Source organism: Pangasianodon hypophthalmus, chromosome 7, assembly GCF_027358585.1.
Source record: "Pangasianodon hypophthalmus isolate fPanHyp1 chromosome 7, fPanHyp1.pri, whole genome shotgun sequence".
Lineage (NCBI taxonomy): Eukaryota > Metazoa > Chordata > Actinopteri > Siluriformes > Pangasiidae > Pangasianodon > Pangasianodon hypophthalmus.
In genome coordinates this window covers 28,560,359-28,586,705 of record NC_069716.1, presented here as the reverse complement: position 1 = coordinate 28,586,705, position 26,347 = coordinate 28,560,359, and the positions used below count along the sequence as shown (strand labels likewise).

The window sequence follows — 26,347 nt, the reverse complement described above, 5'->3', positions numbered from 1 at the left end:
TAAAGAAGGCGTGGCCTGTGTGTCTGTCAGTTTTAAAAGAGGGTGTGGCCTGTGTGTCTGTCAGTTTTAAAAGAAGGCATGGCCTGTGTGTCTGTAAGTTTTAGTAAAGAGGGCGTGACCTGTGTGTCTGTTAGTTTTAGTAAAGGAGGCGTGGCCTGTGTGTCTGTTAGTTTTAGTAAAGAGGGCGTGACCTGTGTGTCTGTTAGTTTTAGTAAAGGAGGCGTGGCCTGTGTGTCTGTTAGTTTTAGTAGAGGGCGTGGCCTGTGTGTCTGTTAGTTTTAGTAAAGGAGGCGTGGCCTGTGTGTCTGTTAGTTTTAGTAAAGAGGGCGTGACCTGTGTGTCTGTTAGTTTTAGTAAAGGAGGCGTGGCCTGTGTGGCTGTCAGTTTTAAAAGAGGGTGTGGCCTGTGTGTCTGTCAGTTTTAAAAGAAGGCGTGGCCTGTGTGTCTGTAAGTTTTAGTAAAGAGGGCATGGCCTGTGTGTCTGTAAGTTTTAGTAAAGGAGGCGTGGCCTGTGTGTCTGTTAGTATTAGTAAAGGAGGCGTGGCCTGTGTGGCTGTCAGTTTTAAAAGAGGGTGTGGCCTGTGTGTCTGTCAGTTTTAAAAGAAGGTGTGGCCTGTGTGTCTGTAAGTTTTAGTAAAGAGGGCGTGGCCTGTGTGTCTGTTAGTTTTAGTAAAGGAGGCGTGGCCTGTGTGTCTGTTAGTTTTAGTAAAGGAGGCGTGGCCTGTGTGTCTGTTAGTTTTAGAGAAGGAAGTTTGGCATGTGTGTCTGTCAGTTCCACTAAAGGAGGTGTGGCCTCTGTACCTGTCATCATAGTGAAAGAGGCGTGGTGTGTGTGTTAGTCCCTGGGAAGTAGGTGTGGCCTTAATGTGCATCAGTGTCACTTTAAGAAGCACTTTATTCCTAAGTGTCATTCCTAATGATGAAGGAGGCGTGGCTTTCCACTCCTCAAAGCCTCAAAGCTAACACACTGTCTGTAAAAAAATAAATCTGAATCATGTCACAGTGAAACAGCTCTGAACTCTGTCATGCTGAATTATTAACCGTGTAAATGTGTGTGTTGCACCACGCTGCTGATCGCGGAGCGTCAGGTTTACACTCCGGATGCCGACCCGGACGCCCTGGAAGACTAGTGATTTTGTTGTTGTACATTTTCTGCTTTGACAACAAGTCACAGTCTACCTCAGCGCTCAGGTTCCTCCTCCCCAACACACACACACACACACACACACCCAGCGCAGAGGTAAGCACTGCTGATAAAACAGCGGCGTAATGAAGCGGACGTTTTCACGTTCTTCAAGATACGAGAACTTGTCATGTCTACGTGCTTTCTTGTACAATGACATACTTAGTGTACGTGTGTGCTGCAGTAGCTTTCAAATCAAATAAATAATAAATAAAATGTGTTTTAAAATAAACCCATAATCCTACACATAGACTGTGCAGACTTTTCGTGCATAAAATTAAAAATTCTAACATAAGGTTGTGTACATTAACAACTTGAATTTCCATTCTTCTTTCTGGTGGCTGTGTATGTTTCCTGTTTTTCTCAGTAAGAGGAAGTTACTGAAGAATTTTCTTTATAACAAACTGAATAAATTCAACAGGAGTGTTTAAAAAAACTGCTCGTAGGCGAGTCCTCTTCATGTGTGGGAGGCCGATCCGGCCTCGAGCTCTATACCCCTCATTTACTCGCACTTCCTTTGATGAATTTATTAATATTTTGGCAAAAAATGCAAATTAGTGTGTGTGTGTGTGTTTTTTAATAAAATATTTACGGTCACAGCTTGTGTTTGACTTCTTTTCTACACCACAAGTCACAACATCATGTACACTCATAAATCACATTCAATCCTATCTAATTCAGTGTGTGTGTGTGTGTGTGTGTGTGTGTGAGACAGATGAGAGGTCACAGCCGGTTCCCGTAACAGTGTCACATGGATTCGCATTTTTCGATAAAAGAGCTGAAAAAAAGGGTTTTTCTGTCCTGTCACGGTTATGAATATGCATTGTTCAGAAAGGAACAATAAGTTGTGAGTGGGTGGTTTTTTGCGTGTATGGTGTAGGACGTTACCATGGTAACGGCCAGAAGAGCAGCGGCCAGAAGGGGTCGACCTCAGGTTCGTGAAGGCGGACTTGAGGGTTACATCTAAAAAAAAAAAAAAAACTCAATGGCAGGTTAAAAATGATGTTAATATTTGAGACGTGAACCGAAAACTAAAATAAAAAAATATCAATGTGTAAAACTGTAAGGTTTTTCTTCTGGCTGTTACTGATAACCTTTAAAATACAGCGATTAACATCTGTGAAAAACGCAGCTCTGCATTAACCAGAGATATTTTTACTTAATAAAATGGTTCATTTGAGTTTAGAATCTCAGGCATCGTTTTAATATTTAATTATCCTGCATTAATTTATTAGATTTTAGGTTATTATAAGGTTATTATAAACCTGGCTATGTAAATGATTTATGTGGATTTCTTTTTTTTTTTTTCGTCATGTAGCATAATTTTTAAACCTTCTAGGTAAGATTCTATATAATAATCTTTTTTTAAAATAAATTCATAATAATTTTTGTTTATAGTAATAATAATAACAATTTAAAAACATGTATATAATAATCAATAATTATGAATCAAATAATAATTATTGAATTATTTAATTAATAGTTTATTTAATTCAACAAAAACAACACAGAAAAGTTTAAACAAACTATTAATGATAAACAGATAAACAGTTAATACACAATATTTTAGAATAAAAAAGAAGAAAGGAAATATGTATTAGATATACTGTATACTGTATGAGCAGCTACAGTGTATATACACGTATGATTAGATTATATAGTTTACATATGAACAGAGAACTAAGTAGGATTTATGACATTACAGCAAAATCTAGAGCTTTTAAAATAACTGATTGTGTTTGTAAAATTTATTTATTATCTTAATTAATTAGATTATTAAATTAGTAGCCTGGCTAAGTTACTGTTTTTCTTTTTTTCAAAAAATAAAATTGTTGAAAAACAATGCTAAAACCTGTGAGGTAAGATTAATGCCACCTTCCTTAGTAGTAAATTTTTTTTACAAAATTAAAAATATTTATTAATTAATTAATAATATTTTTTTATTCACAATGTTTTACATAGAATTTTATTATTTTTTAAATATTTTATAAAGCAAAAATATTGTAACAAAATGACTATTAAAAAGTAATTATTTAAGTAATTAATTAAATAAAACAACAGACCAAATAATTATGATTTATTTACGTTAACCAAGTTGGTGAAGCTGGTGTTGTGGCCTTTAAATTTCTGTAGCAAATAAATTTATATGACTTTAATTGTAAGAAAATAACATCTTTTTTGTCTAAACTAAAATTAACTACATTTAAATAACTGTATTTCATATATTTTTAATATAATGTAAAATATATCCCTGATCACTTCTGTCAATCAAACCCACTGTATTTATTTATTTATTTACTTACTTACTTATTTATTTATTATTTATTTTTAACGATCCTCAGTACATTAAGATTTTGAGATGGATGCTGGAGAGAAACTGCACCTTTCAGCTGTAATTTCAGTAAAACTGAACGGCGGCCATTTTGTTTCAGTCCCACGTCACGCTGCATGTTGCATTATTCCTGAGTAAACCTTCTCTGCAGGGGTTTTCTATAAATTTCTGCACCCTGTGAACACACCGTCTCTGTGGACCCTCTTCTTATCTCTACAAAATGCTGAGTTTTTTTAGTCCAGGCCTCTCGATGATGGACCTCCTCCTCCTCCTCCTCCTCCTCCTGGGGGGTTGTGTGTTTCCTGCTGGCGTCTCTAATCGTCCTGTCAGTCATCTCAGTGATAAGAAATGAAAAGAGAGTCGCGTTATCCACGTCTGGAAGGACATCAGATGTGGAAAATCAGTTCCCGGGATGCATTAATGATTAATTGATTCACACACACACACACACACACACACACACAGTGTCTCTGCTCATAATGTACTGTATGAAAAACAAATTATATACAAAATCCATGATCTAGTAGTGAGATTCAACAGATCACTGTTCTTGAATAATAATAATAATAATAATAATAATAATAGTAATAATAATAATAATAATAATAATAATAATAATAATAATACATTTTCATAAAAACAACCTTTAATGATAAAGCACAATATGCAAAAAAATAATAACTCTACAATCATTAATGAATTAACTGTAGATTGATAAAAAAAAAAAAAAAAAGTAATTGCCCATATTTTTTCCAATTTTGGTTTTAATTTAATGAAATGACAAAATGACATTTCTAACATTTCTGTAGCAATTTAATGACATTTATTTTTAAATTTTCAATCTCTGGAAAAAAAAAAAGTTGTACATTTTGACACTATAAAGCTACATTTATTTATTTATTTATTTATTTATTATTGGGCTGGATTTCTGTTAGTCCCCTTCACAATGTATTTTAGACATTTTATTTATTTATTTTTATTAGATTTATTAATAAAATAATAATCCAAAATATCTAGTATAAAGCCATGAAATCAATTCTATTAAATTTTTATTACATTTTATTGGATTATTATTGTTTGGTTTAATTATTCACCTGTTGTAGGATTTGTAAAAAAAAATAAAAAAATAAAAAAATTGCAAATCTCACATCTACGTAAGCGTTTTAAGGTGAACTTTTAAAGGTTTGATGTAAAGAGACGAGAACAGAGAATTCAAACTAGAACCTTTTAAAGAACCTAAGAACTTTTAATTACACAAAGAAGAACCTTTTGAGGAACCTTTTTTTTATAGAATGTAGACCTGGAGCTAAAGTGCTTGGTGGCCTGTGCTTCTGAAGCTCATGAGAGAAGGTTCGTTTCTGTCGCTCCGTGTTTATGACGTGTTTATTACACTGCGCTCTGCTTGTTTATAAGCTGTATACGATGCTTTGTGTTTGTAAAGAATAACACTGACTGTCAGTGATGTCACTTATGACACGTGAGGGGTTGTTGAACAGCGCCCCCTGCAGCCCACAGAGAGGAAGTGCAGCGTGGGGTTTGAGACGACGTCACGTGTAACGTATGTAAAATACAGCGGTCAGTGCAAGAGCATGTGAAATCTGGAGTAAAAGACAAACTACAGAATAAAATATCACATGACGCTTATTAATATTAACAATTATTAAGTGAGTAAACATTAATGGCCTAAGACCAGACAAACAGATAGACAGACAGAGGGACAGACAGAAAGAGAGACAGAGACAGACAGACAGACAGACAGAGACACAGGAAGAGAGACAGACAGACAGGCAGACAGTCACACAGACATAGAGACAGAGAGACAGACTGTGAGACAGTGAGACAGACAGACAGACAGACTGTGAAACAGACAGACAGTGAGACAGACAGACAGACAGACTGTGAAACAGAGAGACAGACAGGCAGGCAGAGAGACAGACGAAGCTAGAGACAGACAGACAGACTGTGAAACAGACAGACAGACAGACAGAGATAGAGACAGACAGACAGACAGGCAGATAGTGAGACAGACAGTGAGACAGACAGAGACAGACAGTGAGACAGACAGAGACAGACAGACAGACAGACAGACTGTGAAACAGACAGACAGACAGACAGACAGTGAGACAGACAGACAGACAGTGAGACAGACAGACAGACTGTGAGATAGACAGACAGACAGAGATAGAGACAGACAGACAGACAGACAGACAGAGAGAGGGACAGACTGTGAGACAGCAGAGATAGAGACAGACAGACAGACAGACAGACAGACTATGTATTAATGGTCTAATGTACAGTTGTTATTATGAGTTAATTAGTTAGTTAATTAATTAGTTAGTTAGTTGTACCTGCTGTCTTCTGCTGCAAATCTCACACACAGTGTAACTTTAAAACCAACTTCAAAGGAATAACACCACACCAAAATACACCCCTGACTTTACACCCAATCATTACTTAAATCAGTCTCACATCAGATCGGATCAGATCGGATTTCCTCAGTTCGTGAATCAGCGCCGCTTTAAGCAACACTCCGGCGTCTAAACTTCTCACTGAGGGAGAGTGAGGAGGGAAAGATCAGGAAAGGTTCCTTCCAACTGCGCTTCCTACAGGACATCTGCCATCACGAGCAGCCAACTGAACACAGCGTGGTGATTCACACACACACACACACACACACACACACACACACAGAAAAATGCATACAGCCTTACATGCATATGTAGTAACAGAGAACTAGCAAAAAACAAGATCTGATAGATAGATAGATAGATAGATAGATAGATAGATAGATAGGATTAGACGAGATTAGACAAATAGGTGCGGAATTCTGGATTCTGATTGGTCAGAAGGTGTTGATTGATTTTCCATAACCGCAGCTCTGACAGTAGCGCAGGTTTATATTAACGCGCTGGTTCTAATACATTATCGTTTCTATAGTAACGGCTCATTCACTGGTACTCGTACTTCAGACATTTTCTAGTTTTCTGTAAGGAGAGGTTTATTTTTTTTACGTTTATGGAAGGAGTCTCCAGTGTCAGCCCTTTGCAACAGTCAGAGGTAAAGCTGAGTTTACGTTTTGCGGTTGCTCGGTAACAGGACAAGCTGTGGATGATTTTTGTCTTATTAACTTCAAGAGAGAGAAAAAAACATAAGTAGTTAACAAATAGTTATATGTAACTATAAATGGATAAAAAAAAGCATGACGTGTTGTTTAATAAATGAAAAATTGTAATTGTTGGTAAATTGCTGTGGTATAAGAGAAATAAAACACTTCAGGATGTGCTGTTATAGGAAGCTAATCAACTTCAGTGTGGTTACAGTAACTCCGCTTCATCACACCACACTGTCGTTGATTATTTTACTGAAACAGCATGACACACGGTGTTTTATTTCTCACACACACACACACACACACACACACACACACACACACACACACATTGATTGAACACTCACATTCAGGTGGGACATGATCAATATTTTTTCCTCCACCATCCACCCTTTTCCTCCCAACCACACACACATGTGCACGCACGCACACACACAAACACACACACACACAGTCTGTTTTTCTGAGAAGTGTGTGTCCTTCATGTTCATCACCACTAATAAACTTCTGTTTTAAACTCAGTGTACAGTTGTACTCAACTGATGATGACGACCGGAACACCAGTGTGTGTGTGTGTGTGTGTGTGTGTGTGTCTGTGTGAGTATGTGTGTGTGTGTGTGTGTGTGTGTGTGTGTGTGCATGCTGTCAGAATTGCCAAGGTGCCTCCTACGCTGTGACATTTAACTCCATCAATCTGGCTCGAGTTTCTAATTCAGTCCATTTCCAAAACGACTCACGCTGCATAACTCTTTAGGAACACTCATATAATATGTATGACAATATGTGCGAGCAGCAGCCAGAGGCCAGCTGGAGTACTATACACACTCCACACACACTCTACACACACTCCACACACACTCCATGCACACACACACACACACACACACCACATACACAGTGTACAGTGTGTAGGAGGGCCGCGGCGTATCAACATCATCAATCGCTTTAAGTAACGAATCTCTGTTTTCTATACGACTCTGTCTTTGTTATTCTATATGATGTACAGTACTACAGTGCAAAAGTCTTGGCACCCCCCACTTTTTTTTTTTTTTTTTTAGTACAAACTTTGTTATAGATTTTTATTTTCTGACTTCTACATTATTGATTCAGTCCAAACATATTGTAGATTCCAAACATTAGTTTTCCAGCACAGAATGAAAACTTACAGAAAAATGTTTGTATGTCAGTAAAGAAAGCAGCAGATTCCATAAGAGACACTTTTCAGATAAAAACATAATGAAGGCTGCTGGGTTTCGCTGCAGAAATAAGAAGCGAGTCGACAGTCAAAGTCTCCAGAAGAACTGTGGCTGCTTCTGCAAGATGCTCAGTAACACTTCCAGCTCATTTCCTTATAAAACTGCACACACTGCACCTCAGATACTGCTTTATTTTATTTAAAGTGAAGGATCATCACATTAAATATTGACTCTGTTTCATTTATTACTGTTTACTGCTCTTTATATGTTATTTTTTTATGTAGAAATATTTAGTTTCATTATTTTTGAAGGCATTTTTGCTCCACAGCATTTCTTTCCAAGACTTTTGCACAGAACTGATATAAAAGTTTACACACCCCTGTTAATATTACAGGTTTTTGTGATGTATTAAATCTTTTTCCACCTTTACTGGGAAACAGCAACCAACAGCATTCAAGTGAAAAACAAATAGAAACTTTTAGGGGAAAAAAAGAAAAAGAATAAACTTACAATAACCTGGGTGCATAAGTATGTACACCCCTTCACTAATACTGTGTTAAAGCTCCTTTTGCTTGTAATTCAGCACTCAGTGTTTTTGGGTACGAGTCCACTGACTCAGCTCATCTTCATTTAGCAGTTTATTCCTCTCTTCCTCACAAAAATGCTCCAGATCTATCCGATAGTGAGTGCATCTCCTGTACAAGGTTTCTGCTAGGATTTCGATCTGAGCTCTGACTGGACCATTGCATCTTCTTCTTCCATTCCAAAACGCTGATCTTCTTCTTCTGAAGCTGTTCCTTTGGGTCGTTATCGTGCTGGAAGGTGAAATTTTTCTCCATCTTCAGCTGCCTAACAGAGGTTTGCAGGTTTTGTGCCAAAATAGATTGACATTTGGAGCGATCCATGATTCACTCTATCTTGACTGCAGCCCCAGTCCCAGCTGAAGAGAAGCAGTTTCACAGCATGATGCTGCCACCACCATGCTTCTCCACGGGGGTGATGTTCTTTGGGTAATGAGCTGTCTTGTTTTTGCACCAAAAATATCTTTTAGAATTATGCCCAGTAAGTTCTACCTTAACCTCATCAGACCAGAAAACATTTTGTGACATGGTTAGGGGTGATTTAGTTGAGCTTAGATGTTTTTTTTTCTTCCGTCTAGCCACTCTACCTCATAGCCCAGACATGTGAAGAATATGAGAGATTGTTCTCACATGCAGGGAGTGACCAGTTCTCATCAGATGTTCCTGCAGCTCCTTTAATGTTGCTGTAGGTCCCTCAGCAGCCTCCCTGATAAGGTTTCTCCTTGGCTTTTTGTCAGTTGTGGAGGGACGTCCTGTTCGTGGTGATGTCCCTGTGGTGCTCCATTTTCTCCTCTTGTTGATGATGGCCTTCACGCTGTTTCATGGTGTTTCATGGTGTTTCATGGTACATCTAATGTTCTGGAAATTCTCTTTCTTTTCTTTTTCCTAAAACATTTCTAGTTGTTTTTCACCTGAATGCTGTTGGTTGATATTTCACATTAAAGGTAGAAAAAGATCTGATATGATTTATCTCGCTTTCATATTTTACATCACGAGAACAGGGGTGTGTAAACTTTTTATATCCACTGTCGATAGATAGATAGATAGATAGATAGATAGATAGATAGATAGATAGATAGATAGATCTCTCACATGATGAGTGCTGGTGAGGAGATCTGATCTCATGACATTTCTGCTGATTTTTAGTCTCGGTCTTGTTGCTCAATAACACTTCTTCCTCTCCCGCAGCTGAAACGTTGCTGATCACGCCGTCTGCATCACGTGTTTCTCACGTCACCACGACACCAGCCCTGATCAGTTACCATAGCGACAGGACACACAAAGCAATCTTCATAATTTCTTTTAAAGGCGTAATTCAAATTCAAATCAGCTAGAAATAAAAAAACAAAAACAAACAAAAAAAATAGAAGTTGTAAACAAATAGAACATGTTTAATTTTCAGATATATTACAGCAAAATATAAATAAATGTACAGTATATATTAAATATATATAAACATATTTTAATATATATTAAATATATATATATATATAAATAAACTTTATAAAAATATTTATAGAACATAAAAATATACAAATAAGGTGCAATTAAATGGGATTTAGTTATTATGTAATATATTTAGATTTATTTATCATTTTAATTTTTAATGTCACTTTATAACTTTTTCATTTTAGTTTTTTTATTTGACTGTTGAATTGTGTACAATAAATGGAATATTAAAAATCTATAAACTTGTGACAAAAGTACATGATTAGAAACTTTTGTGTAGAATATATATATATATATATATATATATATATATATGCATAGTAGGAAAATGTGTAATTAATATTAATTATTATGAAATATAATTATTATCATTTTAGTGTCCTTTTTAAATTGTATTATTGCAGGATTTTATTTATTTATTTGTTTGTTTAATACTTTCTTTTTTTCTGAATGACTTGAAACTGTACTGTGATAAATTCCTTTTCATGACCTTGACTGTAAAACTACAAGTGTGTATCTTTGTTTGTATATTTATTTATTTATTTATTAAAACAATTAATGGGAAAATAAATATTACTAGCTTTGGAGCTAAAGGGAAATGTGTCAATATAATATAATATAATATAATATAATATAATATAATATAATATAATATAATATAATATAATATAATATACAACATAATTAAAATAAAATTAAAAAGACTACTTTTGTATTAAAACTGAAAATATATTTTATAAAAATGTATAGTTTTATTAATATTTTTACAAATGGGAAATTTGAAAAAAAAAAAAGAAATGTGTAAAAGATCCATTAAAAATTTTTAATATACAATAAATTAAATAAAAAATGACTAGCACTAACTTTAACTTATTCAAACAGATATAAAATATATAAAATTAGACATTTCTATTGATATTTTTATTATTATTTATCTTATTCACATGATTATTTATTTTTATATTTGCTTTTTTATTGGTTAATTTTGTCACAAATAACTTTTCATACCGCAGCAGACTTTCTCTACTTACTGATATTTTAAAAAAAAAAAATGAAATTAAAATGGAAGAAAATGAAATTAAATAAAGTCTAAGAGGAAATGTTGTTGGCAGGTGACGTCAGGCTCGCCTCCCCGTGACGTCACTGGTCAGCTGACCGCTTTGTTTTGCAGGTCAGAAACACAACACGGAGAGGAGAAGAAGAAGGGAACAGGGTGTGCTGTGCTTGTATACACAGAGAAAAAACTGCGTCGGGAACAAAGACAAGTAGGAGAGTGGGTTTACAGAGTGTTCTGCTGTGAAGAGGAGACACACAGAGAGGAATATGCCTTCAGAAAAGACGTTTAAACAAAGGAGGACCTTTGGTAAGCGGGATTATGACTAATAAACAGATAGACACATTTGGCACATTGAACGCACCACGGCAGTGTTTGCTTTCGATTTCTTTTCTTTTCTCTGCTAAAATGTGATTAATTCACTGTTCATAATGAGACATCTCAACGTCTAAAACATAGTTTATCTCTTTAAGGCTTCCTCGAACACCTCCACAGCTCTGTTTTTACAGTATTTGAGTTATTTAAAGCCAGTTTTGTCATTTTCCTAAACAGAAGAGGAGTCGAGTGTTTTCCAGAACTAGGTCATGTCTCTAAACCGACATTATCGAGGAGAATTAGCCTGATTAACATTTATAAAACATTATCTTCTCTCACATCCTATATTACAGAACATTACACGATCAGTGTCCTGTAACATAACCAGTTAAATGTCGCAATCTCTGCTCCAGACCTCAGAACACATCGGGGGACATTTCACTGCAGAATTGGGGGATGGGACATTAAAAAAGTCCCAAACACACTCGAAATAAACACATTCTGTTTGTTACCTTTTAAAAATAAGGATTCTTACACATTCACGACATCTATCCAACTTTCCCGAGAGCATCATCAGCCCTGGTTAAACAAAATATCGCACTCAGGCCTCGCTTTGTTGACCCCTGTGGCCTATTGTGCTAGCTACGAAGGCTAAGTTCCAAACCGCGCACTAGCGCACTACATAGGGTGCCTAAAAAACCGCCATTTTGGCAGACCAGTAGCTAAGCGACCGTTCGTGACGTCACACGGAGGGTCTTTTTTTTCTAGTGCGGAAGTGCGCGGTTTGGAACAGAGCCACTGTTCTGGCAAAACAAGCGACTGCGGTCAAGTGTTTTGACCCTTATTATTACTATTCTTTAGTTAATATAAGCTTTTTATTTTTAAATATTAAGATTTCTAAAGCTAATCGAGAGTCTCACAAATTGAGGAGTTACCCCCTTAACTGTAAAAACAAAGGAAAAACAAAACAACAAAAAAATATGACTATAATCCCATCTGTCTGCATATTAAACACATTATGTCTGTTTTGTTTATTGGATATATTTATTTATTGATGACTAATCAATATCAATGTTTTTTTTAATTGTATTTTTTTAATCATATCTTAATTATGTCTATCTTTACTATAAATAGCACTTTCCCTAGGTATTTAAAATTCCAGTCAGATTTAAATCCACATTATTTAGACTTTATGAATATAATATCAACTATTTGCATATTAATCACATTATTTATGTTATATTTATTTATTGGAAAGATATTTATTCATTAACTTCAATCCTGAACACTAGATTTGAAATGTTTTTGTGTAAAATAAATAGCACTTTTCCTCTATGTTTAAAGTTTCTTTTAGATCTTATGGACATTATTGAGACTCGTTTATTAGTTAAGCTTCAAATAAGAAACTAGTTTTGTGATTTATAACAAGTAACTATCTAACTAATAACTATAATAACTGTATCAATAGTTTCTTAATAGTCATAGTGATCTCCACTTACACTGGAGACTCCTTCCATAAATATTAAATAAAAGGCGCTGATTGAGTCACGTGATTATTAACATGTGAGCATTACGGTTGGAAGTCACGTGTCGTGTGATGTGATGTGATGTATTTGTGCTGATGATGTTTCTGCAGAACAGAGAGTGGACGATGTGAGACAGATCCGAGAGCAGCATCCCAACAAAATCCCGGTAAGTCTTTCCCTGGAACGCCGACAGATCAGTTACACAGCATGAACGTGGTGAAGGGCAAAATTTTGAATTTTTATTTTTTATATGCCACTCAGTAGTTTTTATACATGTCTAGTTTTTAATGTTTTATTACACGAGTGGCGATTTAATAAGGAAAACAATGAAACGAGTGTTCCTTCACATTCCTGAATCTCTGTATTTAAGGAATTCCTTTCTCAGACTGAATTATATTAAAGGCCAGTGCACTTGTCCCGCGGCTTCATTTGTGCACGTACTGAGAAATTAACACAGTGTGTGACACCGTGAATGTCACAAACTAGTGACACAAACTAGTGCTATGTCCCAAATCGCATCCTTATGCACTACTCTAGACCTCTATTCACTACTCTAGACCGCCGTTCACTACTCTAGACCTCTATTCACTACTCTAGACCGCTATTCACTACTCTAGACCTCTATTCACTACTCTAGACCACTATTCACTACTCTAGACCTCTATTCACTACTCTAGACCGCCGTTCACTACTCTAGACCTCTATTCACTACTCTAGACCGCTATTCACTACTCTAGACCTCTATTCACTACTCTAGACCACTATTCACTACTCTAGACCTCTATTCACTACTCTAGACCGCCGTTCACTACTCTAGACCGCCGTTCACTACTCTAGACCACTATTCACTACTCTAGACCACTATTCACTACTCTAGACCTCTATTCACTACTCTAGACCGCCGTTCACTACTCTAGACCACTATTCACTACTCTAGACCACTATTCACTACTCTAGACCTCTATTCACTACTCTAGACCGCCGTTCACTACTCTAGACCACCGTGCACTACTCTAGACCACTATTCACTACTCTAGACCTCTATTCACTACTCTAGACCTCTATTCACTACTCTAGACCACTATTCACTACTCTAGACCTCTATTCACTACTCTAGACCTCTATTCACTACTCTAGACCGCCGTTCACTACTCTAGACCGCCGTTCACTACTCTAGACCACTATTCACTACTCTAGACCTCTATTCACTACTCTAGACCGCCGTTCACTACTCTAGACCGCCGTTCACTACTCTAGACCACTATTCACTACTCTAGACCACTATTCACTACTCTAGACCACTGTGCACTACTCTAGACCACTATTCACTACTCTAGACCACCGTGCACTACTCTAGACCACTATTCACTACTCTAGACCACCGTGCACTACTCTAGACCACTATTCACTACTCTAGACCGCCGTTCACTACTCTAGACCGCCGTTCACTACTCTAGACCACTATTCACTACTCTAGACCACTATTCACTACTCTAGACCACCGTGCACTACGCTAGACCACTGTTCACTATTCTAGCCAGCTGTTCACTACTCTAGACCACTACTGAGTACTAACACTAATCATTTACCTAGTACAGTCAGTTTTAAAATTTTAAAAACCTCTCATGTAGCTGTCAAACCTGCGGTTTTGGATGTGTGCAATCGGTGACTTGCAGAATCGATGCAGGATACACCCAGATTTATAGATAAGATCTCGTTGTTTGTTTTAGAAAAAGCCGAGGTGTGAAAGGAAAATGAAACTATAATTCTAATATCTACTGGTGCTATGTAGGTTGTGAATCAAAGTCGTGTAGTTTATGTCACTAAGTGATTTGGACACAGTTCTCAGTGATGAGTCAGATGAATTAAATGATTCAGTAAGGTGAGTCATATTCGGTGTCATGAAGGCTGGTCTCAGTTAGACGAGTTCCCACTAGACATTTAGTCAATGTGATGATATAATATCATGATAAATGATATCACTGGACTTTGTGGAGTTGATACTATTTCATGATCTCATTATAACTTTTTTAAAGGTTTTTTTAAAATTAGAAGCTGATTGGAAGATGATTTAGAAGTAGCTGTAAAAATGATTTTTAAAAATAATTCCTTCCTTTTCACTGCTAAATGACATTTCCACAGCGTTACTGTTAAATGCAGCGCTACAGTTGTACAGTTTTTAGCTTCTCACGCAACCCTTATATCGTGCTCCATATCGTGTAAAATAGGAATAGAAAAGTATTGTGATGTTTGTTTGTTTGTTTTTTTTGTCATATCGCCCTCTACAAGTAAATCTCGAAGGAACACATTGTGACTAATTCAGTATTCAGTAGCTAGCTAGCTAATCGGCTAATTTGTGGGTAACATGATGAGATGGTGCGTTACATAAAACATCACGTTGTAGTTAACGTAACATCTAACTTCTACATTTGCAAACCCACGTTTCTCGTCGTTCTCTGAGACACCTGATATAAACGTGATTGAGTCCTGTGGGAAGTTTGACGGCGGTGTTAAAGGAAAGCGCACTTTTTTTGTGAAAGGTGTGTGTTTAGCACGGAAGTATTAGTGTAAGAGAATAAGTGTGTGAGGAGTCACCTCTGTGCTGTGTGTGTGTGTGTGTGTGTTATTGAGGAAGCCGCATAGTCGTTATCTGGCTAAGGGACAGGATCAGGTGACCATCAGCTTCCCATCTGTTGCGCAAAAAAAAACACCTCCATCCATCATCCACCTGCCAGTGTGTGTCTCAGTCACTCAGGGGCTCCGTCCCAAATCACCTACAGCTTCATCAATTAGATAGCAGCAGCGTTTACGGTTTAGCCGTAGCATTCATGATGTTTGACTTGTTGCTATGGCGATACATGAGACACCTGGACACTACGCTTTTCTGCCTCCTCAGCTAAAACAGCAGTCAGACCCAACGCAGATTTTGCTGCTTTTGACTTCAGAAGTGAGAAGTTAGATCTGCGTCATTTTTGACCTCCGTGAGTTCACACTGAGTTTTTTTTTTTTTTTTTTAGCAACAGTCCGGCCAGCTAACTGTAATCCGCCATGTTGATTTCATCTCACATGCTGATCTCGGGGTTGACGAGAACTTCCTGAATTTTTTTTCCTAGTCATAAGAATTTCCGAGTTGAACGCAGCATTTATCTAGATGAACTTTGACCTGTGAATTCGCAAAACTTGACATTCAGAGCCAACAGAAAATGAGAAGACGTGCTGGTGGGCTGTTTGTTTCTTCAAAACAGAGACTGCTAATTATTAAGTAGCGCTTACATTGGATTTGTGTCTCACTGCTTTCTTACTGCTGCTTAACGCACATCTGAAAAATAGCCGCCTCGTCCACCTGCATACGCGAGCAAATTTTTGTACAGTTCCATTTTTCACGAAGCCTGCGAATATTTTCTTGATAGCAGTGACCTAGCATGTACGAACAACGCACTTCCTTTACATCATTACATTTATTTTAAGTAAACTTACTTCAGAGAGAAGAACTCTACTCAGAGACAATAATCGACTTTGCCTTCGTCACACTGAGCTCATTATGAGCGTCGTTATGTCATACCCTGTGTAGTGAGCATCTACAGTGAACAGGAAGTGCTGGAGGCTTAAATTAAGTTGATGGTTTGTGTGAATTTTGTGTGAAATGAAACTCCTCAGCAAAACATCAGAGACAAGAAAGCATTACTGTGCTCTTTAAATAAAAACAAAGCAAAATGACCAAACGATGATTGTCCTTCCTCGTGCGTTTCCTTGCTTGAGAGAGCGAGGCATCATTTTCATGTGATGTTGAACACACAGTGTGAGTAACGCTGACGTTCACTGCGTATACAGCAGTACAGTCTTACAGGTTCATAAACTTCTGGAGATTTAAAGGAAAAAACAAACTTCTAACATTAAGCCAGATGTGGATTTTGATCTTATCCTCATCGTTACTGTCACTAAGGCTTGTTGTAAATCTGTAGTTGGAGTACTTTTTAGCTACTCTACCCACCTCTGGTTCTTTAGAAACCACGACACCAAGGTTAGATTTGTTTTTAATTGTGCGTACACAAGGCTTTGTGTTCGCTCGGCATGTAGCTCGTTCACATTTTTAAAATTTACGTGACGTATAGGCGTTAGACGACTGATCAGGAATAGCAGATAGATTCCAGCTGTAAAGTCCGATGATTTATACGTCCAATTTAAAAAAAAAAATAAATCGCATTTTATCTGTTAATACACGTTTCATTTGTAGTGTATTTTGTAATCCTGTACGAAACTTAATAACCTGCTGTCTGACTTCGGAGCAGGGAAACAAAACCTGTTTGTCTGACGCTCTGATCTTAGCTTTTCCCGTCACGAAGCATGAGCAGGGTTTAAATTAAATGAAGAAACTGAAACAGCGTGTTGTTTATCAGAGCGACTTCACTGTACAAGAATTCAGTAAGTATCTGCTGCTGTTCAACACAAGCACAAGCACGTGCTGTTTATATACAGTATAATTTACTTCAATTTTATAATTCTCTTAGCTACAGCTAATAACTCGTTAAGTTTATTTACAGTCCTGACTTCAGTTTGCTGACCTTGTTGATGAGTAATTAATCCAAAATTACTGACTAAATGCTAATTCTATCGACGAGCAGCTACAGATGATGTAAACACAACACGTTACGCACGCGTGGCCACGCCCTCTTTTCCCAGGGATGGAGGGAGAAAATCATCAACGTCTCCGATCCATACGGAAATAAAATCACGGAGGAGCTCCTGGAATTTAATCCCGTCCAAATAAGGCTTTAGTCTGATTCTGTAAATTTTACAGACGCAAATGAATACAAACGTAGGTAATTATTTGAACTTAAAAACATTGAAGTGTGTGTTTTCCACACTATACCTTTCAGCCATTTTATTCATTTTAGTTACACTTTACTATGATTTCAATGTTTCATATTTGAACTGGACTTACATTTAAAGGTAACTCGCTGGTTTCCACAGACATTTTATTGTACTTCAGGTCAGAAACAGCGTAACGAGCGTAGCTTTATAGCGCGCCACACTCTGTTCGAGGTTCAGTCCTTTTTCTCTAGAATTCAGGAAACTCGTTCTGCTTCAGAAAACCGGACACGCTGTAACTGTTTAAATAGCACGTGATACACCTCCGTGTTTAATCCTCTCGTTTCTGAGTAACTGAGGGAATAATCCTGTTTGTGTTTCACATGTTCTTCTTTCAGGTGATCATTGAGAGGTACAAGGGCGAGAAACAGCTTCCCATTCTGGACAAAACGAAGTTTTTGGTTCCTGATCACGTGAACATGAGCGAACTCATCAAGATCATCAGGTAAAAACATGTTTGCTGTAAAGTCACTGTATCAATAGCTGAGATTTTCCGGTATATTGATTTGTTTCACTTTTGAGAGCACTTTGTACAAACCTTGCTACATTTATTTATTTATTTATTTTTCATTCTTGACCCATTGGTTCACTTCCTGCATTTCTGAAAGAAATTCTTAGTTGAATTTTTTCTTCAGAGAGGACGAGTAGCGTTATTGTGTTACGACATCGTGCTTAAGAAAGAAGAAAAAGCTGGATGTGCCGTGGTTTAGCAACAAGTTCTGTTTTTAAGACAAATGCCTCAGTGCCTTTATAGTTTTTTCTTTTCTCAGAAACAGGATTGCCGTCTTCTCTCGTCACAGCGAGGAAACATTTCTGCTCTCTTCTGTCTAAATTTTGTTTGATTTTATTTTGTCGTGTTGTGACAACGTTGTAGAGTTTTAAACCTCCACCACTATATTTTACACATTCTGATACAGGACATTTACTGAAATACAGAGAAGATTATTTGTGTAAGGAATAAAACACTCCATGTTGTGCAGTTATAGGAAAATAATCAGTAGCTTGGTGAAGCGGAGTTACAGTTACAATGGAAAAGTTGAATATTTTCCTTTAACGTCACGTGAAGTGACAGTTTATTGTTGCTGTAATATAAGTGACAAAGTTAGTTCCACAACATTAAACGTAACAATAAATGGATAAAAAGTTTGGCGTTGTTCTTTAATAAATAAAAATAGTAATTGCTGTCTAATTGCTGTGGTATAAGTGGAATAAACCACTTCAGGAAATGCTGTTATTGGGAAATAATGTTAATTATTTTTGTGTAACAGCACTCCCTGGTCACGCTTGATTTTCCCTCGGAAAATTTTCATTTTAGAAAAAACCTGCATGAAACCCATACTTCATTATATTTTATGACGAAACGAGTGAAAATTTCTGAGGTTTTTGAGCAAAATACCAGAGTTTTCATATATTTCATATCCGGTGTAATGCAAATAAAATAACAACATGGATGACCTGTCTGAGGTTTGTTTTGCGCTCAGTGGAAGTGACTAGAGGAAGTGATGGAGGTTATAAATTAAAACCAGACTCATTTCTGTTCTCTTCACATGAACGCAAGGTTTTAAACACCTGTTATTCCGTGTTTGTCCACCAGGAGGCGCCTGCAGCTGAACTCTAACCAGGCCTTCTTCCTGCTGGTAAATGGCCACAGCATGGTCTCCGTCTCGGCGGCCATTTCCGAGGTGTACGAGCGCGAGAGGGATGAGGACGGCTTCCTGTACATGGTCTACGCCTCTCAGGAGACGTTCGGAGCGGCCGGAGCGCAATAAGCCGCTTCCTGGTTTTCGGTTTCGGACACTGATACGATCCCTCGTTCCCGTCCTCCTCACTTCCTCCCTCCTCACGCAGAAGCAGATGCGAGAAACTGCAGAACCGAGACAGACGTCTTTCCTGTCCGTTTTGCTAAGAGCTGATTTCAGATCATTCGTTTTATCCCAGTGTTTGTTATAAATGTAAGGGGTCGTTCTTTTTGTTTTCAAAACACACTTCAGCTAGCGATTAGCCTCGAAACGACGGCTAGGCTGCAAACACGTGTGTCTTCTGTTATCTTCATCAACAGCGTGTGTCAGAGGTCAGAATCAGAGTCTGATGAGATCTGATTTCTTCTAATTCTTTTCTTTTTTTTTTTTTTAATTTTACAATTTTATCGTATAGAAATTGTCATATGTGAGTGTTGCTAATGTAAACGTATAGCGAGAGCTCTGAGGTCAGGTACAGCTCAGCTCAGTTCCTGTCGAAAGCTTCACGTGGTTTTAATTTAATTTTACCAAATTTCTGTAGTTCTCGTGACTCTCAGATCCAGACAAGCTCTGAGCTTTACAGTGATTTGCTAAATTTGAGCACGCAGGCTTGTGTCGATAATCGGTTGGACGTTATATCACAATATTTTACTCAAGATTTATCCGTTCTTGCTGCATTCTGAAATAAGAAGCAAGCAACTGTGATGATAAACTATACATATATCGCATACACAGCTAGCTAGACGCGATGATTAAGGATGCATCGATCCAATACTAGGATATCGTATCATACTGATATTAATCTAAAACGCTGAACGATATCAGATTTGATTTGATACGCTTTCCAATCCTTTTTACAGTGACGCATTTTTCTGTCTAAACAATTCAATGTTGTAGTTTCACGCATCGCAAATCCATAACCGAATCCTCAAATCTCACGTTACAGCTACGATGATTTACATCTCTACGTTCATGTTGCAGTTACAAACCACAACTTTACATCCTTTCGGATTTAAAGCAACAATAACAATTTTGGTTTCGACCAAAAAACTCATTACTGAAAGGCCAAGTAGCGAAGAGCTAAGTAGATGATGCAGACAGCTAGGCGTGGAGCTAACACAAAATCGTACGAGTCGCAGCTACAAACCGAAAACGTAAAATTGTTCAACTCGTAAAATGAACCGATGGTGTGAAGCGTTTTTTTTTGTAGCAAACGCTACAAATTTGAACTTTGACGCTTCATATTTTACAGAATTCAGTTTTTGTGTAGAGATCTGATTACACAGTAAATAAACACCAAAGTGTATTTTACGATGTGAACTTTGAGGTAAATTTAGCAATTATCCCAACCTTGTCATGATGTTTAACGTTACTACCACAAAACCTGCTCGTTGCCTTGGTTACGGTGAGGATTTCAGTATATATGAGTTCTGATATCTTGTCTAAGAGTGGGTGATATGATAAAGTGACATTGTTATTACGATATATTATTCTGTACGTAACGTGAATGTTTACGGTTTGACTAATTTTTTTTTGTAAACTTTTAATGAAAATGTAATTTTTATATATATATATATCGTATCACTAGATCTTTGATTAATGATAATTATTAGCAGTCTTTGATAATTGATTAGCAGTCGTCTGCATATTGTTCACGATAACATGTTCCGAGTATCGTGATATATTTTTGTCACATCACCCAGCCTTAGTATCATATCGAAGAGTTTTTTTTTTTTTTTAAATGGATTAATCTTAAGACAAAATCTGAAGAGGTTTGTTTACGGTATAAATACTGTCCGATCAGAACGTCTACACAGAAACGTAACGTTTAATATTGTGATTAAAACGTTAGCCGATGCATCGATAGCGATACTGTTAATACTGATAAACCAAATCTGTGATCTGAAAGGTTAAAGGTTTTACGATTCTGTCTTTCTTCACGTCTTTGCTTTTGTGGGTCGCTCAGATGACTAAAAACAAAAAAAAAAAAAATGCCATGCTGTAAGACCGTGTATGATTGTAGTTCCGAGAGTTGTAGAGCTGATTATAGGGAAAAAAAAAACAATCATGTAAAGCGTTTAGCTGAAAAAAACGAGAAGGGCAGAAGCAGATAAATGAAAGGGAGCTGATTTGTGTTTGGAACACAGCCAACATCATCGCTTTTCTTCCATCGCACGCTTTTTAGAGTTTTCTTAGAGCTTTATTTACGCCTTTATGAACGCGTCCCGTGTGTATACGTCGCCGTGTCTACATAACTGTACGACAAACACTTTAGATGCCTTTTATCCTTTGCATTTAGCCTGAATGTTTTTATTTAAAGAAATGTTTCCTTGTAAAAAAAAAAATGTTCATATGCTATACTTCTGTGTAAGGAACAAAACCAATAACTGAATAAAAGATATTTCTTTGAAAGATGGTGTGATGTTGAGGCGTACAGCAGATATTTTAGAATGTGTACGCTGTTGAATTCTGGGAATGGAGAGAAAGTACGAATGGTAAAAGAATATTAATAAAAGTTACATGCTAGCTAGCTATTTCACACACACACAAACACATACACACGTGGAAGTAAATCTGAAAACGAGTTTAATTCTGAAATGTCTCAAATTGATAACGGTATACAAAATAACTCTGGATACAAACAATTCTCTGAATTCAGCATCAAACATTAAATACAAACATAATGTCAGAAAAAAGTGACATTTTTGTTTAAAAAAAGATTCTGCCAAAAAAACAGACTCGTGTACAGAACTGTTATAAAGGCGACATGCAGAGCTCGCTGATGAAATGAAGGAGAAACGGGTTTGGCAGAAACGAACAGCTGAACGTTCACATTTCCTCCCAAAGTCCAGGAAGCGTATTTAGCAAAATACTCACGGAAATAGCTGAGGAATTTCATCCAAATTTCAGATTTTTTTTAAAGCTAAATTAGCTCATTTTTTATGATGCAATTTATTGAAGTCTTAACTAAATAGCTAAGGAAATTTGGCAAAATCCTAGCTATATTAGCTAAGGAAATTTCATGAAAACCTTTGTTAAATCAGCTAAGGATATTTAGCAAAACGCTTGTTAAATAAGCTATGTTATCACAAATACCTTGCTAAATTAACTATGCTAAATGTAGCACATTTAAGCTTTACTACATTATCTAAGGAAATTAAGTGAAAATCCTTGCTAAATTGGCTATGGAAATGTAGCAAAATCCTTGCTAAATTAGCTATGGAAATTTAGAAAAAAATCATTGCTAAATTAGCAATATTCTTCACCAAATTAGCTAAGGAAATTTAGCAAAATCCTCACTACGTTAGCTATGGAAATCTATCAATTTCCACCCTAATTTAGCTAAGAAAATTTAGAAAAATTCCTAGCTAAATTAGAAATAGAAATTTAGAAAAAATCCTTGCTAAATTAGCTATGGAAATTTAGCAAATTCTTCACTTCGTTATCTAAAGAAATTTAGCTAAATTATTGGTACATTAGCTATGGAAATTTAGCAAAATACGTTGCTAAATTAGTTATGGAAATTTTGCAAAATCAAAGGAATTGTCATGAAAATCCTTGCAAAATAAACTATGGAAAGTTAGCAAAATACCTTGCTGTATTAACAATGGAAATGAGCAAATTCTTCACTAAATTAGCTAAGCAAATTTAGCAGTATGCTCGCTATATTATTTAAGGAAGCAAAAATCCTTGCTAAATTAGCTAAGAATATTTAGCAAATTCTTCACTACATTATCAGAGGAAATTTAGCAAAGTCCTAGCCACATTATCTAAGGAATTTTCAGTCAAATCTTTGCTAAATTTTCTTAGCTAATTTAGGAAAGGCTTTTAACCAACTAAAGGAATGTAGGCAACTCTGAACTAAATTAACGAAGAAATTTTGGCAAAATTCTCACTACATTATGTAAAGACATTGAGCTAAATCCTTGCTATATTATCTAAGCAATTTCAGCGACATCTTTACACATTTTAGCAAAGTCCTTGTTAACAAGCTAAAGCAAACTGGATATTGAACAAAATCCTCACTATATTAGCTAATTATTTTCAGTGACGTTTTTTTCCCTTAGCAAATTTAGCCAAGTTTTTGCTACCTAGCTAAAGCAACTTAGCAAAGTCCTAACTAATTTCCTAAGAAAAGGAATTAGCAATGACCTTACTAATTAAATAAAGAAAATTAGTGATATCCTTTATTAGATTATCTATGAAATTGAGCCAACTTTGCTAAGTTGATTCAAAAACTCCTCGCTAATTATCTAAGAATGCATAGCTCAGGCATTACTAAATAAGCCAAAGAAACTTTGCAAAGTTCTTGTTAAATTAGAAGTGCTATTATCAGGCAGCCGAAGTCCTCGTTAAATTAACTAAGAAAATTTAGTGAAGTCTTTGTTAAATTAGCAAAGGAATTTGAGCTATGACGGAGGAAATGTACCAGACCATCACTCGTTAGCTAATGAAATGAACAAGAAGTTGGCACTTTAAATGAAAACATGTCGAAAACATTGCTAAATTAGCAATATTCTTCACTAAATTAGCTAAGGAAATTTAGCAAAATCCTCACTACGTTAGCTATGGAAATCTAGCAATTTCTGTCCTAATTTAGCTAAGAAAATTTATAAAAAATCCTTGCTAAATTAGCTATGGAAATGCAGCAAATTCTTCAGTTCATTATCTAAGGAAATTTAGCAAAATCTTCAGTACATTAGCTAAGGAAATTTAGCAGAATACCTTGCTAAATTAGTTATGGAAATTTTGCAAAATCAAAGGAATTGTCATGAAAATCCTTGCAAAATAAACTATGCAAATTTAGCAAAATACCTTGCAGTATTAACAATGGAAATGAGCAAATTCTTCACTAAATTAGCCAAGGAAATTTAGCAAAAGCCTCAGTATATTATCCAAGGAAATTTACTGAAAAGCCTTGCTAAATTAGCAATGGAAATCTGCAAATTCTTCACTAAATTAGCTAAGCAAATTTGGCAGTATGCTCGCTATATTATTTAAGGAAGCAAAAATCCTTGCTAAATTAGCTAAGAATATTTAGCAAATTCTTCACTACATTATCAGAGGAAATTTAGCAAAGTCCTAGCTACATTATTCAAGGAACTTTCAGTCAAATCGTTGCTAAATTTTCTTAGCTAATTTAGGAAAGGCTTTTAACCAACTAAAGGAATGTAGGCAACTCTGAACTAAATTAATGAAGAAATTTTGGCAAAATTCTCCCTACATTAGGTAAAGACATTGAGCTAAATCCTTGCTATATTATCTAAGCAATTTAAATGACATCTTTACACATTTTAGCAAAGTCCTTGTTAACAAGGTAAAGCAAAATGGAAATTGAGCAAAATCCTCACTATATTAGCTAATTATTTTCAGTTTTTTTTTCCCTTAGCTAATTTAGCCAAGTTTTTGCTACCTAGCTAAAGCAACTTAGCAAAGTCCTAACTAATTTCCTAAGAAAAGGAATTAGCAATGACCTTACTAATTAAATAAAGAAAATTAGTGATGTCCTTTATTAAATTATCTATGAAATTGAGCTAACTTTGCTAAGTTGATTCAAAAACACCTCGCTAATTATCTAAGAATGCTTAGCTCAGGCATTACTAAATAAGCCAAAGAAACTTTGCGAAGTTCTTGTTAAATTAACTAAGAAAATTTAGTGAAGTCTTTGTTAAATTAGCAAAGGAATTTGAGCTATGACGGAGGAAATGTACCGAACCGTCACTCGTTAGCTAATGAAATGAACAAGAAGTTGGCACTTTAAATGAAAACATGTCGATGTTTTAACGTAGAACTGCCGCTGACGTCTCGCTGAATTAGCTAAGGTGCTAATTATTTAGGTTTGTGAACCTACATTCATTCAAAATGTCTCTTAGCAATAAAAAAAATCTTAGAAATATTGAAAAAATCATGCATATGTACATCTGGAGCTCTAAAATAAACTAAGACATTATTAAAATTTAACATTACGATCATCGCCCGATTGTTCGTTACAATCTCAAACAACAATTCAGCATGACTGAGTGTTTTTTTTTTTTTTACTTTGCTGGTTACTCTCATTGCACAAAAAGAATTCTGGGATTTCAGCTCCAATTTGTCCAAAATAACAGACAGAATTGGCTAAATTGTTTAACGATAATATTGTGCGTGTTGAATATCACAGAACTGATTATTGGCACATAGCTACTACAGAAAAATTGTAAATCTGTTTAAAAAAAAGTAGGCGTGGCTTAAAACACCATGACGGTAAACACTGTAGGTTTTGTAGCTGAGCAAAAATAACATGATATTAAAAAAAAAAATTCTGAAGTCATTAAAAACTATTTCAACATCCAAAAAAAAGACAGCGTAAATAGATTCAACACAAAAAAGTCTTGTTATAAAAAGTTAAAAAAAACAAAACAAAACAAAAAAAAACACGTAGCCACTTTAAATGAAGCAACAAAACTTTGTGTCCAGTCAAATCCGGCAGTGTTTCGTCCCACCAGGTCCAACAGGAAAGTGCGAGACTTGGGCACCTTCGCATGTTATTTAGTGCATAACGCTGAGATAAAACAGGACGAGGCCGATTGAGGACCTGAGGAAGGAGCCGCTTAAAAACCGGCGGCCATTTTTACGCAACGTTCCTCACGAGTTTTGGTGGTAGAATCATCCCTGACGTCCGGCTCGTCCATTACAAAGCTTCTCTCCGAGCGAAAGTCCACGAGAGTCTCAAAAAGGGTTCTGTGTTCAAAGAATCGGAGACTGCTTTAAACCCAGCGCACACACACACACACACACACACACACACACACGGATGTGGGCTCTGCCTGGAAAACTTCACACACGCTGTAAATAACGGCTAGTCACCAGAGTCCTGGCCTTCCGACTGAGGAGAATATTTGAGACGAAACATACCTGTATATATACATATATATAAAATAAAAAAAAATAAAATAAAAATAAAATAAAAACGTATATTAGCACCATCAAAACTAATAATAATAATAATAATTTT

The 26,347-nt window shown here is 36.1% G+C and overlaps 2 protein-coding genes and 1 long non-coding RNA gene across 5 annotated transcripts in view; 1 reads left to right on the top strand and 2 right to left on the bottom strand.

Moving 5' to 3' along the window:
* Positions 1–1,618: 1,618 nt before the first annotated feature.
* LOC128318586 (uncharacterized) lies at positions 1,619–11,853 on the bottom strand. 2 transcript variants are annotated; one of them, XR_008301994.1, is made up of 5 exons: positions 11,755–11,853; positions 9,494–9,651; positions 5,985–6,149; positions 3,567–3,890; positions 1,619–2,146 (listed from the first exon to the last, which is right to left on the bottom strand). It is a non-coding gene; the product is annotated as an uncharacterized LOC128318586 (long non-coding RNA). The 2 variants fall into 2 exon arrangements; XR_008301995.1 differs by lacking the exon at positions 1,619–2,146 and having other exon boundaries at positions 3,464–3,890.
* On the top strand, positions 11,009–21,765 carry map1lc3b (microtubule-associated protein 1 light chain 3 beta). The gene is made up of 4 exons (XM_026946606.3): positions 11,009–11,213; positions 12,856–12,911; positions 17,953–18,059; positions 19,209–21,765. Exons 1-4 carry the CDS (start codon positions 11,174–11,176, stop codon positions 19,381–19,383), a joined length of 378 nt encoding a protein of 125 aa, XP_026802407.1. The 5' UTR covers positions 11,009–11,173; the 3' UTR covers positions 19,384–21,765.
* Positions 21,394–26,347, bottom strand: part of zcchc14 (zinc finger, CCHC domain containing 14) — a 32,277-nt gene continuing 27,323 nt past the window's right edge. Inside the window, exon 13 of one of the 2 annotated variants that reach the window (XM_034305571.2) lies at positions 21,394–26,247. In XM_034305571.2, coding sequence (XP_034161462.1) covers positions 26,192–26,247 — 56 coding nt within the window. In that variant the 3' untranslated portion in view covers positions 21,394–26,191. The remainder of the gene's footprint in view (positions 26,248–26,347) is intronic. The other variant, XM_034305572.2, reaches the window with a different exon arrangement.

Excerpts from the sequence above, each read along its gene's own strand:
- map1lc3b (XM_026946606.3), top strand. The coding sequence starts at position 11,174 with ATGCCTTCAGAAAAGACGTTTAAACAAAGGAGGACCTTTG. Across the intron at positions 11,214-12,855 it reads TAAACAAAGGAGGACCTTTG|AACAGAGAGTGGACGATGTG; the intron begins GTAAGCGGGATT and ends ATGTTTCTGCAG. Across the intron at positions 18,060-19,208 it reads GAACTCATCAAGATCATCAG|GAGGCGCCTGCAGCTGAACT; the intron begins GTAAAAACATGT and ends TTTGTCCACCAG.